The sequence below is a fragment of the Enhydra lutris genome, unplaced genomic scaffold, assembly GCF_002288905.1.
Source record: "Enhydra lutris kenyoni isolate GAN:26980312 unplaced genomic scaffold, ASM228890v2 scaffoldscaffold14, whole genome shotgun sequence".
NCBI classification, from domain to species: Eukaryota; Metazoa; Chordata; class Mammalia; order Carnivora; family Mustelidae; genus Enhydra; species Enhydra lutris.
In genome coordinates, this window is record NW_019154098.1 from 29,579,650 (window position 1) to 29,593,449 (window position 13,800).

At 34.6% G+C, this 13,800-nt stretch overlaps 1 protein-coding gene across 1 annotated transcript in view; it reads right to left on the reverse strand.

The window, feature by feature from the left end:
* Positions 1–13,800, reverse strand: part of LOC111146633 (PKHD1 like 1) — a 183,716-nt gene that overhangs the window by 108,508 nt on the left and 61,408 nt on the right. The window contains exons 30-40 of the mRNA XM_022502266.1: positions 13,218–13,339; positions 11,488–11,620; positions 10,796–10,991; positions 8,944–9,086; positions 7,960–8,064; positions 7,092–7,280; positions 6,153–6,323; positions 5,409–5,632; positions 3,407–4,391; positions 892–1,140; positions 38–187 (exon numbers count right to left, since the gene is read on the reverse strand). Of these exons, the coding sequence (XP_022357974.1) occupies positions 38–187; positions 892–1,140; positions 3,407–4,391; positions 5,409–5,632; positions 6,153–6,323; positions 7,092–7,280; positions 7,960–8,064; positions 8,944–9,086; positions 10,796–10,991; positions 11,488–11,620; positions 13,218–13,339 (2,667 nt within the window). The remainder of the gene's footprint in view (positions 1–37; positions 188–891; positions 1,141–3,406; positions 4,392–5,408; positions 5,633–6,152; positions 6,324–7,091; positions 7,281–7,959; positions 8,065–8,943; positions 9,087–10,795; positions 10,992–11,487; positions 11,621–13,217; positions 13,340–13,800) is intronic.

Here is a 13,800-nt window from a genome sequence, read left to right on the forward strand (position 1 = left end):
TTCTCAAAGACTGCCATTCTTTTTTCTGACTACTCACCATCATTATGTGGAATTTTACATAATAGCGTTGTGCGATCAGATTTAAGCCTGTCAACTGCACATTCTGAGCCACACACTAATATAGTTGAGGTTTGTGGATTAAACCCAGTGCCGGTCACAGTCATGGTCTGACCACCACCAAAGCTCCCTAGTGAAGATATACAAGACAGAAAAAACACAGCTAATGAAAAGAAAACCTCCTCTGTGTATTTGTTTTAAAACCTGAAATGGAAGTAAGTTACCCTAAATGAAACAATTCTTAGAACTGAAGTCATATAGTATATTACACTGTACTATATTAATGCAATAGAATGTCTTCTGATTGTAGTATTCTAAAACCTTTACCGAATAAATGTTACATCCCCTCATTTATTTAAACTACTTCTAGGAGCTAAAACTATTTAAGAGAGATGTTAAAAAGAATTTCAGAGTAGTTAAAACATAAACATAAAATTATTATTTAATTAGGGGTACATTGGTTACCTTCCTTAAGGTTTTTAACCACTAAAATAATTTTCAAATAGAAAAAATACCTATTTGTGTATTCATAACTATAGGCCAGTGATGTCTAAACATGAGTTTATTAAAAAATTTCATATATAATCTGGACATTTTAAGTAGGATCAAATTTGAAGTTAATTATATAACACTAAGAGAAATATAGGTCATAAGTAAATATTTCGAAAAGGTTCATTGATACACATGCATGCTTATTTGATACATAAATAAAAATATTTTTAAGGTGTTATAGGAGCTACAAATTTTAGCAGTGTTTGAAGGACATTTTTTTTTTCTAAATAAGGTTAAGTGTTTACTGAAATAATACAGAATATTTACATTATTTGTACCTACCTTGGCTTGGGTGAATACTTTTAATAATAAGTGGGTACTCAAAGACAACCGTGGACACAGCAAAGCCTTTTGTCTTATGATACATCGTAACAGGGAAAGTGCCCCCAGCATGATCTTCAGTGTCGCACTGCAATACACTGTCATTGACCATGGTTACATTACATGGAATCGTGTCTATCATCACCAAAACGTCCAAGAGATCGGTACCAAAATTAGATCCAGTGATTTGAATTTTGGTTCCTGGTGGACCTTTAAAAAAAAAAGCAAATAATATATCTAAATTCCAGTACTTATACATGCATTTATAGATACACCTAATTACTCTCATAAACAAAATAATACCCAGTATTTCAAAGCTAATATAAGTTTAGCAAAACAGAGTTTAGCTATACCATATGTTACAATCTACAGCATATTTACAATAAGTTATCTCAACATTCATTATTTCCCAGCCCTTCTGTCTATTGCACTGCATTGTTATTCTACTGTTATTGTTAATGTTAGTTCAGGCTAGTGGAGAAGAGGAAAAATGGGAAGAGAGACGAATTGGAATCCAGAATATGAATGTCTCAGCAGGAGTGATGAGTTGGAGTATATTTTAGGGATGGGGCTTACTATTTTTTATTTTTGGTGCTTCCCTGCTATTGGCAACTCTTTTGAGGATAGATTAGTTTTCTTAAATATTTTTAATATATATACTTGATAAATTATGATAGGTAATTAGATGTAAGATAGTATATACAGAAATAAGGAATTAATTTAAAGAATTATAAGTGAATATTGATGTTGATGCCTTGAATAAATGTACCTAGAACAAAGTACTTCAGTTCTTCTGTTCCCTTCTTTCCCCCTTTTGACAAAAATGTATTGAGGGCATTAAATACAAAGAATTTTTTTCATAGGTCTTCCAAATGAATACCTACATATGTAAATAATAAGTGAATAGGTACAAGTCAACATAACTTGTTACACATACAGAGTCACCAAATAGTAGGTTGATTTTAATTCAAATAATAAGAGTAAAAAGATGGGTATCACTGACCATAGTAAAGAGTACTGACATTTAAATTGTCATTTTAAAGACCATAGATATTTACGAGATTTTCATTTTAGGAATAGTTTTAAGATATGAGCCAAAAAAATGTGTCCTTAAATTTTTTTTTACTTATTAACATATAATGTATTATTTGCCCCAGGGGTACAGGTCTGTGAATCATCAGACTTACACATTTCACAGTACTCACTATAGCAAATACCCTCCCCAGTGTCCATAACCCAGCCACCCTATCCCTACCTCCCTTTGCCCAGCAACCCTCAGTTTGCTTCCTGATATTAAGAGCGTCTTATGGTTTGTCTCCCTCCCGACCCCACCTTGTTTCATTCTTTTCCCTCCCTATCCCCCACACCTCCCCACCCTGCCTCTCAAATTCCTCATATCAGAGAGATCATATGATAATTATCTTTCTCTGATTGACTTATTTGCTTAGCATAATATCCTCTAGTTCCATCCATGTCATTGCAAAATGGTCAGATTCCGCCTCTTTTGATGGCTGCATAGTATTCCATTATATATATACCACAGCTTTTTTATCCATTCATCTGTTGATGGACATCTAGGTTCTTTCCATAGTTTGGCTATTGTTAGTTCTTAAATTTTTATTTTGTCTAGCATTTTCACCTTTCAAATTGAAGTGTTGTTCTAACTGTGATCTATTACCTTGTTACCTTAGTAAATAAAACAGCTCAGTTCTCACTTGTCTGCAAGCCTTGTATCTTCAAATATGTTGTTTGAAAGACACATTCAAAGAAAGAGATGGGACAGAAATGGTTCATGGAAATAAAAACATATGCCAATACCCAGTTCACCATTTGCAATGATTACAAATATATGGGGGAAACTATGTCTTTGCTATTATTCATGATGATCAGAAATAGCATAGAATAATGACAAAAAATTAAGAAGACATCTCAATCTATTCTCAGCTTAGAAAAACAAGTTATATTACATCATTAAGTAAATCTTATTTCATAATACTTTTTTCTATTTGAATGGGCCAATTACCTCCTTAAAAAGAACTCTCTTAAGTTAATAAGTTAGTATCCAATTGTAGTTTCATGGAAATGAGATACACAGAAAAATTCTCAACGTTTAGTAACCTTCATCTGAATTTTAACAGTTGTTTCCTACGCCATATCAACATTAATGACATAAATAATCAATTTTAATTCATAGATATCCATCTATTTCTTCCTCATTTTGAAATTTAGATCAAGTTAAAGGGGATTTTTGTTTCAAAATAGAAGCTGGAACTTGACTAAAAATTTTATGCCAAGAATGTGCAAAAAATAATCACAAAATGGAAACTACACAGAAGAATCTCATGTATTAACTGGGTTAAGTGAATTGTCTAAAAACACATTTTAATAATCATTTATAAACATTATCCCAATTCTACATTAATAAATATAACTGATGATAACATATCGAGACAACATATGGAAAGTATTGGAGTACCTGTATTTGGGACAAGTTCTCTGAGAAGTGGAGTATTTTCCAAGGCATATGTAAATGACAGAGGTGGATAAGCAACTGCATTAACAAAGATCTTCACACTGACCCTTCCAGCTGTCCCTGCTGGGGTACAGCAGTGGACTTCACTGGAGTTGACAGAAATAATTTCACAAGGTTCATCCCCAACAGTGACTGTGGTGTTGCCTGGGTAGAAGCCATTTCCCGTGATCACCAACGTAGTTCCACCGGCAATGCTTCCAGAAGTTGGTGTGACAGACGCTACTGTGGGGCTGCTAACAGTAAGGTTTCCCAGAGCCAAGCCTTTACTTCCCACCACAACACTAAGAGAATGAAGTCCAGCTGGGAGAGGACTCACAAGAACAGTGATATTATTTTCATTAACATCTATTGCTCCGAACTGTTGGTTTCCAATGAAAACAGCAATGTCCTCCAAGATGGTGCCAAAACCTTCTCCTTCAATAAGAACCTTGACAGGTCCTTCGATAGAGTTTGGGAAGATTCTTGTTACAACAGCAGTGATGCTTTCTAAGTAGGAAAAGCTGCAGTTCCCCTGACACTGAGAAGGCACTCCATGTACCAGAAGATCCACTTTCACAAGCTGTTGGGGAGCAGGAGACGTTTCACACTCGATGGCTGTGTAATTCACTGAGAGAACCTTACACGGAAAATGACCCATGAAGACTTCTATACCCGCAGAAGAAGCTGCAAACCCAGATCCTTTTATGGTCACTCTTGTCAGTCCTGCAGTTGATCCTGCATATGGCAACACCATGTCGATGTTTGGCAAAAGTACAAACCGCCTATCAAATTCATTGGACAGCGTGTTGATAGCCGTGCCCAGGTTGTAGACCATTAATGTGACAATTTCCCTGACACCAACATCCATTGAGTTCTGAGGGTCAATACGACATATAATGGAATTGTCACTACTTTCTTCTACAATACATGGGTAGCTACCAATTGTAACCTAAAAGTAAAATGAATATGGAAACAAGTCAATACCATTACTCTAGTGTGAACTTAAATTTTATATTAACAACGAAATTTTAAAAATTTGATCTCGTGCAAACTTTTTTATTCATAAAAATAATTTTGGGGGCTGGTTAAGACATCTCTTGGATTAATCTTTTTTTTTCTCTTGGATTAATCTTAAACCTAAATTATGGCCACACGTGAACATTCATAGCTACATTATTCATAACAGTCAAAAAGATGAAAACAATCTCAATGCCCATGACTGGTAAATGGATGAATACAATATGTATGTTATATAATGGAATATTATTTAGCCATAAAAAGAAATGAAGTACAGAAGGGAGAGGTTGGGGGATGGGATAACGGGGTGATGGGTATTGAGGAGGGCACATGTTGTGATGAGCACTGGGTGTTATACGCAACTGATGAATCGTTGAACACCACATCAAAAACTAATGATGTACTACATGCTGCTATAGAAAAAATACTTAGGTGTTATGGGAAATGAGTCTTCATTATACCAGGAGCTGCTGAATGCATCAAAAAAAAAAAAAAAAGAAAGAAAGAAAGAAAGGAATGAGGTACTGATACACATGGAACGACACAGCTAAACCTTGAAAACATTATGTTTAGTGAATAAAGTTGGTCACAAACGACCACACATATTATTCAGTTTCAAAGAAAGTCCAGAATAGGCAAACCCATAAAGACAGAAAGTAGATTAGTGGTTATTTAGGTCTGGGATGGTTGAAGAGATTGATGGTGATATCTAAGGGTTGGGGTTACTTTCTGGTGTTATAAAAATGCTCTAAAATTGAATGTGGAGATGGATACACAACTCTGTGAATATACGAAAGGCCACCAAACTATGCACCTTGAATGGGTGAATTGTATGGCATATGAATCATACTGTAATAAACCTGTTAGAAATTAGACTATGAGGTTATGGATGAAACATTTTCTTTTTATTGAGTATATGGTAGTAAAAAGGAGATCTTTACATACTTACCTTATTAGCACATGTGAGATTACTGAAGCCACGTCCAGTAATTGTTACCAATTCATTCAGTGTTCCAGCAGATGGATTAATGTTGTTTATAGTTGGTGAAAAACAACTTGAAAGCTCAAAGACCAAACCGTCTGAATTTTTAACCCTGGTATTGTTCGGGCCACACAAGGGTTCTGTTACTAGGCAGCCTGCCACAGAGCTCCCCAAGTGCAAATTCACAGGTCCTGTAAGTCATGGATAAATTCTAAAACAAGAACTGTTTTCAGACTACATTACTCTTTATTTTAATGATAGTGGTTTATATTCTGTTAAAAATTTTTTTGGTTTTGTCTGAATGACAAGAGGGGCTCAGGCAGTACATAGGTGGTAAAGAGAGAAGAGTGAATATAAAAATTAATTTATTTTTCAATTTGTTTAAGCCAGATCCTACGGGGAAAACAAAACAATAACATCATCTCACATTTTGATATATTTTGAGGGGCACATACATAGTGTCAAAATTTCTTCACGCTACATCTCATCTAAGGCACAGAAGGATTCTGGGAGAACGGCAGGACAACAATAACATGGGCCTCATTTTATAGAATAGATTCTAGACTCAGAACTGTCCAGGTCTATCCAAGGTCATGTGGCTGGTCAGAGACAGAAGCAGGGTTATACCTAGTCATCTGCTTCCTACTCCAAAAAGGTCACATACACCCTAGGTCACAGGAGTAACAGGGTTTCCCTCTTTCACCCTCTTACCCTGATCATAAGTGGCTTCAGTGCTACCCACAAACAGGTGCAGGGGAATGTGCCTGGTTTCAGCTGGTGAAACATTAATGACTCCTTGGAGAAAAATGGAGTGAGCCTCATCAACGTATCCACTGCTGTAATAATGGGTTCCAGGTGAAGTAAACTGGTAAGAAAATGAACCTGCCATAAAATAAGATTGTATATAATAAACACAAGCAATTAATACAGCCTCTAAAAAAAATTTCAAGTGACCATTCAAACACAGGCAGGTGACAGGATTCTTATTTTTCATACACGTGATATTTTGACAGGAAGTAGTAAAGAAATGACTCACTGACTCTAAAAGAACTATCTTCTGTAATGAAATTACATTCCAGGAAGACAAGATCCAGCATTAGTTTTTCTAGAAAATCATATCCAGTCTGGCATAACTCACCACATTTTAAAGAAAACTTCAACATGCAGTGGAAAAACAAACAATACTTTGATTTCATGAGAAAAAATTCAAACTGCTATAAATATAGAACTAAACATACAGTCTACCAGGCACACTTTCGCTGAGTTGTCTTAGGAGAAATACTAATTTGCTGATTCCAGTCAGTTGAAGTTCGTTACTTGCTACCAAGTTGGTATGATTAAAACACATACTCCAATTTTCTTTGTATTTTGCTTATTTTGATATTTTTTTGAATTGGTTGATTATTCCAGAATAAATAAAGACATTTCTGAATCAGAACTCATCTCTGATATATAAAATCCCTTGCTTACATTCATTTATAATATTTTTACAAATTTGCAACATTTTCACTACAGTAATAAAATGCCAACTAAATTATTTGTGTATTTACCCATATCATTTATGCAAAAGTATCTTAAATCTAAATGACATCTTTTTATTATATCTAGGAAAGAGAAGCATGACACAAATGCAACAAAGTTGAAACATACCTGAAGCAGATTTTTCTCTTCCATTTGTAAATCCTTTGCCATCATAAATTACACTTCCAGGACTGGATACAGAGAAAACCCTATATCCTATTCCCCTAAGAAATGGATGGGTTTGCCAGTGCCATGTTACTGTGTCTCCCACAGATACGTTTAAGACTGATGGTGACCAGGCATAACTTAATCCATGTACTGGAAGCAAGAATTGAGACATTTTTTTTTTTAAAAAGGAAAAGGAATAAAAGTTCTTAATAATTATCTTTGAAAGTATGGCATTCTAAATTTTTATGTGCATAATTGAAACATGTAACAAAAATAAACAGAAATAATGGAAAGTAAGATAATGAGAAGCTAAGGAATAAAATTAACCACACACCTCCAACACTGATGATCAAGAGACAATTTGAAAAAAAAAAAAAAAAAAGTTGGAAAGTCAACAGGCAAGTTGTTCAGAAATATCACATGGAATATCTTTTAAAGCTGTGATCAATTCTTTAAACATAAGAATTTTCTCAGGCATCAAGGTATACCAAAATCTATATGACTTCAATTTGAATATTTATTTAGAAGCCCATGGCCAATAACAAACTACCATAACTTGGGAAGTTCTGTACTGCAATGAAACCTAATGACAACTTCTCAACTTGCAAATTGCTGTCTAGCCTTGTAGACTCAAGTCTACCACTGATTCATTCTATATATACACCCTGATGTCAAGGAAAGAAATTAGAGACAAACTATTGGCAAATTATAGAAAGACATAAGCAACAGTTTTTCCTCCGAATATTTGAGGTATTAAATAAATAAAAATCAAATCAATTTCAGGGTAAAGTGCTTCCATTATTTATAATATATAAATGTTGGCTAATACCTGAATCTTCTCCAGTATTGGTAATCCTGAATGTATTCCCTGTTGAATGAAGAATACATTTTATGACATTTTCTGATGATGAAATCACATCACAAGGGAAGGGCCCTAGAAAGAAATAAGATAGGGGAAAAAAATTTTCTCAAATATTTTTTGTAAAATATAGAGATGAATTATAATCAGTAAACAGTTAAGGCCCTGCATGGGGCACCTGGGTGTCTCAGTCAGTTAAGCTTCTGTCTTCGGCTCCAGTAATGATCCCGGGATTCTGGGATCAAGTCCCACATTGGGCTCCCTGTTTGGTGAGGAGTCTACTTCTCCCTCTCCCTCTGTCTATTCCTACTGCTCATGCTTCTTTCTCTCTTTTTCTTGCTCGCTCTCTAATAAATAAAATAAAATCTTAAAAAAAAAACACAAAAAACAATTAAGGTCCTGCAAAACCCCCCATTATCTAGTAGAATCTTTAACACTTTTCTGATAGTTATCATCTTTGAGAACTGATTATTTTTAGAACACAGACTTTTCTCTGTAAGGTGTTTCATAGACATCAAATATAAATATTTATTTATTGAAATCAAAAGCAGTTATTCAATTTCTCTTTACAACCTTAACCAAAGACACTTAACCTTTTATACGTTAATAGCAAAATAAAGCTTCCATGATTGAGAGTATTGTGTAAAAACTCAGCACCTAAAAACAAATCTTTTATTTTATTCTTTATTTTTTTAAAGAGCTTATTTACTTATTTTTGTGAGAGAGAGAGAGTGAGCACACGTGGTGGGGGAGGGGTCGGGGGAAGGAAAGAGGGGCAGAGGGAGAAGCAGGCTCCCTACTGAGCAAGGAGTCCAATGTAGGACTCAATCTCAGGGTCCTGGATCATGACCTGAGTCAAAGGCAGACGCTTAATCAACTGAGCCACCCAGGGGTCCTAAGCACATCTTCTAAAGAGAAAAAAATGATAACACCCTTCTGTGAGGGAGCTCTTACCTAAGAGCACTGTGTTCTCAGTTGGTATCGTGCTGAACCCCAAACCCATTATAGTGATTTCAGTTCCACCATATAAAGAGCCTCTCTGTGGAAACATGGCAGTCACTTCCAAAATATACTGTATAGAAGCATTTAACCTGTCTCTGAAAAAAAAAAAAAAATCAATAGATGTTTCAATGAGCTTTCTATGAGGTCCTATTATTAAATTCTTATTGGATATGATTTATTTAGGAAGAGGAAGTAGTTGAATATTTAATTAGACATTATATTTTTGAACTAGATAATCTGATAATTAGCATGACCTTAATTTGGTTGGATGGTATCTGTGTGTATATAATTAATAATAACACATATTGTATAAGTAACAATGTACTACATATAAGAATAATACATAATAATTGTTTTTCCCTAACAATGAAAATTAAATTTCTGAAAATCCCATGGCAAGAAAAATTTGAGATGGAGAATCGTAAAATATTATGAGAAAGATATGGTTATGAGAACCCAGGTCACAAGAAAAATATGATGTCCTTTAAGATATTTTATATACTCATTAGTGTAAACCATAAAGGATGCCTTATCTATGAGACTAGAGATGAAATTCCACACATTTTATGTAAGAAATAAAAGTTTTGTGCAACTAATTTGAGTTTATTATTCTATGTATGTTGGAGACCTGTCATGATCTCCCTTCCCACTATTTCAGTGAGAGAATTTAAAATTTCTTTTGCCTTGTTACAGTCAATGTGTCTGCCAGGAGGCCATCAAAGTGAACAGTGCCTTTCTGACCTGATATTTAGAGTAGAATCCTATAACCCAGCTCTCATTGTAAGTACAATGAGTCTTTGTGCTAACTATTATTTCACTTTCTCAACATAACTGAATTTGTATTTCTTCAACTGTCACTGAAATATCCCAGTTTTGTATGCTGTCAATTCCGTTCATTATCTCCATCATGCCAGAGCACAAACAACAGCTCTTCTAGAACACAAGTGAACTCTGCCCTGTGAATTGAAGAGGGATGTAGCTCTGGGCTTCATAGTTACTGTCGCTCACCGTCCTTCACCTCAAGATTCTGCTGTAATAATCCCTCCTATTCTGACGTCAGGTGTACCTGCCTTTTTTTTTTTTAATCCCTAAATTTCAGTTTCCTCATTTTCTAAGTATTCTAAACCAATACTTTCCTGGGGCCAGAACTAAAATATTACTAAAATTTTGACAAACAGCTTCCAGGAAGAAAATACTGAACAGTTACCTAAAGGAAACAGGTGGAGAAGGAGTCTATCTTTTTCTTTATGGGCAGCTCCTACCCATTTCTTGGCTTAACTGTCACCTTTTAGAGAACACTTTTCTGTCCCTTAGGAAAAGTTAGTGCTCTTTGTTATACGCTCTTACAGACCTGCTACCTCTTACTCATAGTCTTTTTCACACTTATAATTAAATTACTGATATAATCTTCTGTTTGAAATCTGCCTTCCCAACAAAACCGTGGGCATTACTCACAGCGGAGGACAAGTCCCTCTTATTCTTCACAGCAAATCCAGCACCGAGCAAGTGCCTGCCCCTTACTAACTGCTTGGTAAGTGTTTCCAGAATGAATGAAAAGTATGTGATATATACATAAACCCAGTTCCACAGAGAATCTTACAACCTAACCTGAATGGCATTGGTCTCAAAACAAAGCACATACTGCACAGTATGGGATATTCTCAGAACACTTTGCAAAAGGAGATGTAGAGAGGTGGAAAAAGCAACTGAAATATTACAAAGTTAATGACTATTTCTTTTCTTATCCCAAAGCCATTAAGCTCATATGTTCCACAACTCCTCAAGTTTATGGTCATTACTATACCTTGTTGATGCAAAGCCCCAGTTTCTGACTTCTACATAGATATCATGTTTTCCAGGAGACAACTTGGGCAAAAGACATCTAATATCTGTTAAATTCCACTGAAAAATCTGGCAGGGTTTTCCTCCGACATATACCTCCACCTTCTGTACGAGTTCATTTCCAAAGTTATAACCCTTAATTGTTAAATTAACTTCTCCTATTATTTTAAAAGAGAATAAAAGTTTTTTTTACAAGAGGATTCAACTCATTATGTGGCATAAAATTTGCATATTAAGTAAACCAACTCATTTCTTATCTTTTATTGGATTTAGGAAATCCTAATGCTTACAGAGGCAAGAAAAATAAAATCAGTGAAAGAATTGATAGCTACCATGTAGAGAAAAATTCATGTTAAATTGTTTCATAGGGGGAAAAAATGGCAAAGTGCTTTCTGAAAAACCTAATATTTTTCTCCTTATTACACATGTTCAAAGTGAAATAATAAATAGACTAATCTATGTTTAAAAAAATAAAACTTATGGCTGGTTTTGCTTTAAGAAACAACTGCAGAAGAAACTGTTTCCAAAACCTTTCTAGAAATAGTTTACTTTATCTATTTGATGTATATACATCTTACATATACATATGTATTTTACATATATATACCTAACATATATATGTCAAATGACTGATCTTATTGAAATTTTTCTTACCTTGTATTGTTCGTACTTTTGGACTAAAATCAGTTATAACTGGAGTCTGTAAACAATTATAACTATAAGCATCCTTTGCTGTGGCTTGAAATCCGTTGGTAATAACTGAAATATCAACTGTACCCTCAATTCTCTGAAACAAAAAGAAAAAAAATTAGAAAATACTAAATGTTGAGATGAAGAAATCCAATGGCTAAAGACAAATAGAATTATTCCAAATAAACTGCTGAAGATGTTTGGTTTCAAACTCATGAATCAGAATCATCTTCAGATAATTAGAAAGCTGTAGTATCCAAGGTAGGCTACATATTTTAATTTTTTAGGTAAAGGTATATGAGTAAAGGTATGTAGTGGTTTTGAGGGTGTTTATGACCAATTTAAATGCATACATATTATTGGATTCCTAAGGGCTCTGCAATATAGTTAAGAAGCTCTGGACAAGTGACTCTTATGTTTTTAACTTTTTAAAAAGATTTTATTTATTTGAGAGAGAGAGAGAGAGAGCAAGTGCAGGAGCAGGGGGAGGGGCAGAGGGAGAGAGAGAAGAAGACTCCCTGCTGAGCAGGGAGCCCAATTTAGGGCTCAATCCCAGAATCCTGGGATCATGACCTGTGTCAAAGACAGACACCTAACTGACTGAGCCACCCAAGTGCCCCTGGACAACGGACTTTTTTAAACTGATAAAGCAAAGGTGTTAAAAGTTTTGACATTTTGCTCTTAAAATACACTCAAATGTAATTTTTTATTCCTCTTCACTGAAGAATCACATTATTTTATCTTTTTTGCTGACCTAGTTTCAGAATCTGAGACTAAGACACTTGGAAAAATATTTGGTGCTTTCACTGATGTTAATATCTATTCACTCCCCAATTAGGAAAAAAATGCTTTTCCAGCCTCTAGTATTTGTTTTAGGTGCACTCAGTGTTTAATTGAATGACATAATTTAAACAAAGTTTTTATTTACCATACCCTGCAAATTTTCATCATCATTTGGTCCAACACATACTCAAATTTACTTTGCCTACAGATTTCAACTACATAATACCCACATTGAGTCTGCTCAATTTTTTTAGTTTTTAGTTATTGGATTCAGCATCCTTTTGCACATAATAAGCAAACAAGAGTTTTGGTTTAAATTTAGACACTATTTTTTAAAATAAAAAACAATAATTGGTGCTAAGATACAATATTACATGAGGAATTTCACACGGGTTTTTTGGGGGTATTTATTTATTTATTTATTGTTGACAAATTGAAACTTTAACACATTTTAGACATATATTCTTTTTTAAGAAACAAAAAATATCTAGATTTGTTTCTCTGAATTTTTTTTTGGATTCTTAGTACTGAATTTTTTTCATCCTTGGATTTACCTGGTCAACTCTTATTCATCCTTCAAGTTCTGATAGGCTCTTTCTGACAGCCTCTCCTCACTATATTTTATTTTTACTTTGTATCTACTTCTATCATTTCAAGTGGAACACATTATTACTGGTTTATGTGTCTGTCTTTCTAAATGGTATGTATGTAGAATGTGGATATCTAGAATGATATCTACATTCTAGATACATCTTAGCAGAATGTATCTAGAAATAGACAGCAGAATGTTGAAGAAATACAGAACAACACTGTAATGCCACAGTTCCTAGGTAAAAATGTCACCTGTTTAACCTACTGGGATTTTCATAAGTTTTCAGGGGGGAAAAAAAGACTGAAATCAGATGCCTTACTTTTGGTGTTCTGCAGGTTATTTTATTCAAATCCCCTTCAATCACAATGCAGATTTCATTTCCAACTAATACCCTTGAATTTTCATTAAAGCCAAATCCAGATACAGTCAGAAGAGTACCACCTTCAAAAGGAAACAACAATGACGGTAACAGATCAACAATAACAAAAGGGAACTTTGTCAAGAATCTAACTCATCATTCAAGAATTTTCTAATCATCAAGAGATGTGTTGGCAAATAATCACGGACCAGATTCGAGATGTATATAATCACCACCACATTTGGGAGCCAGAGCTCTTAAAGTCTGGAACCATAAAGGAACCGAGCTAAGTGATTTAATGAAACAACATATTTGGAACCACCATTTGCTCTGGGGCATCACTAGCAAGAAGTGCTATTTTCCATACAGTCCTCTCCATCCTAAAGAGAAATTATGCTGTTTCTTCTGTTTCTATTTATTTATTTATTTATTTAACACAGAGAGAGAGAGATCACAAGTAAGCAGAACAGCAGGCGGGCAGGGGGGGTTGGGAAGTAGGCTCCCTGCTGAGCAGAGAGCCCATTGCAGGGCTCAGTCCCAGGAC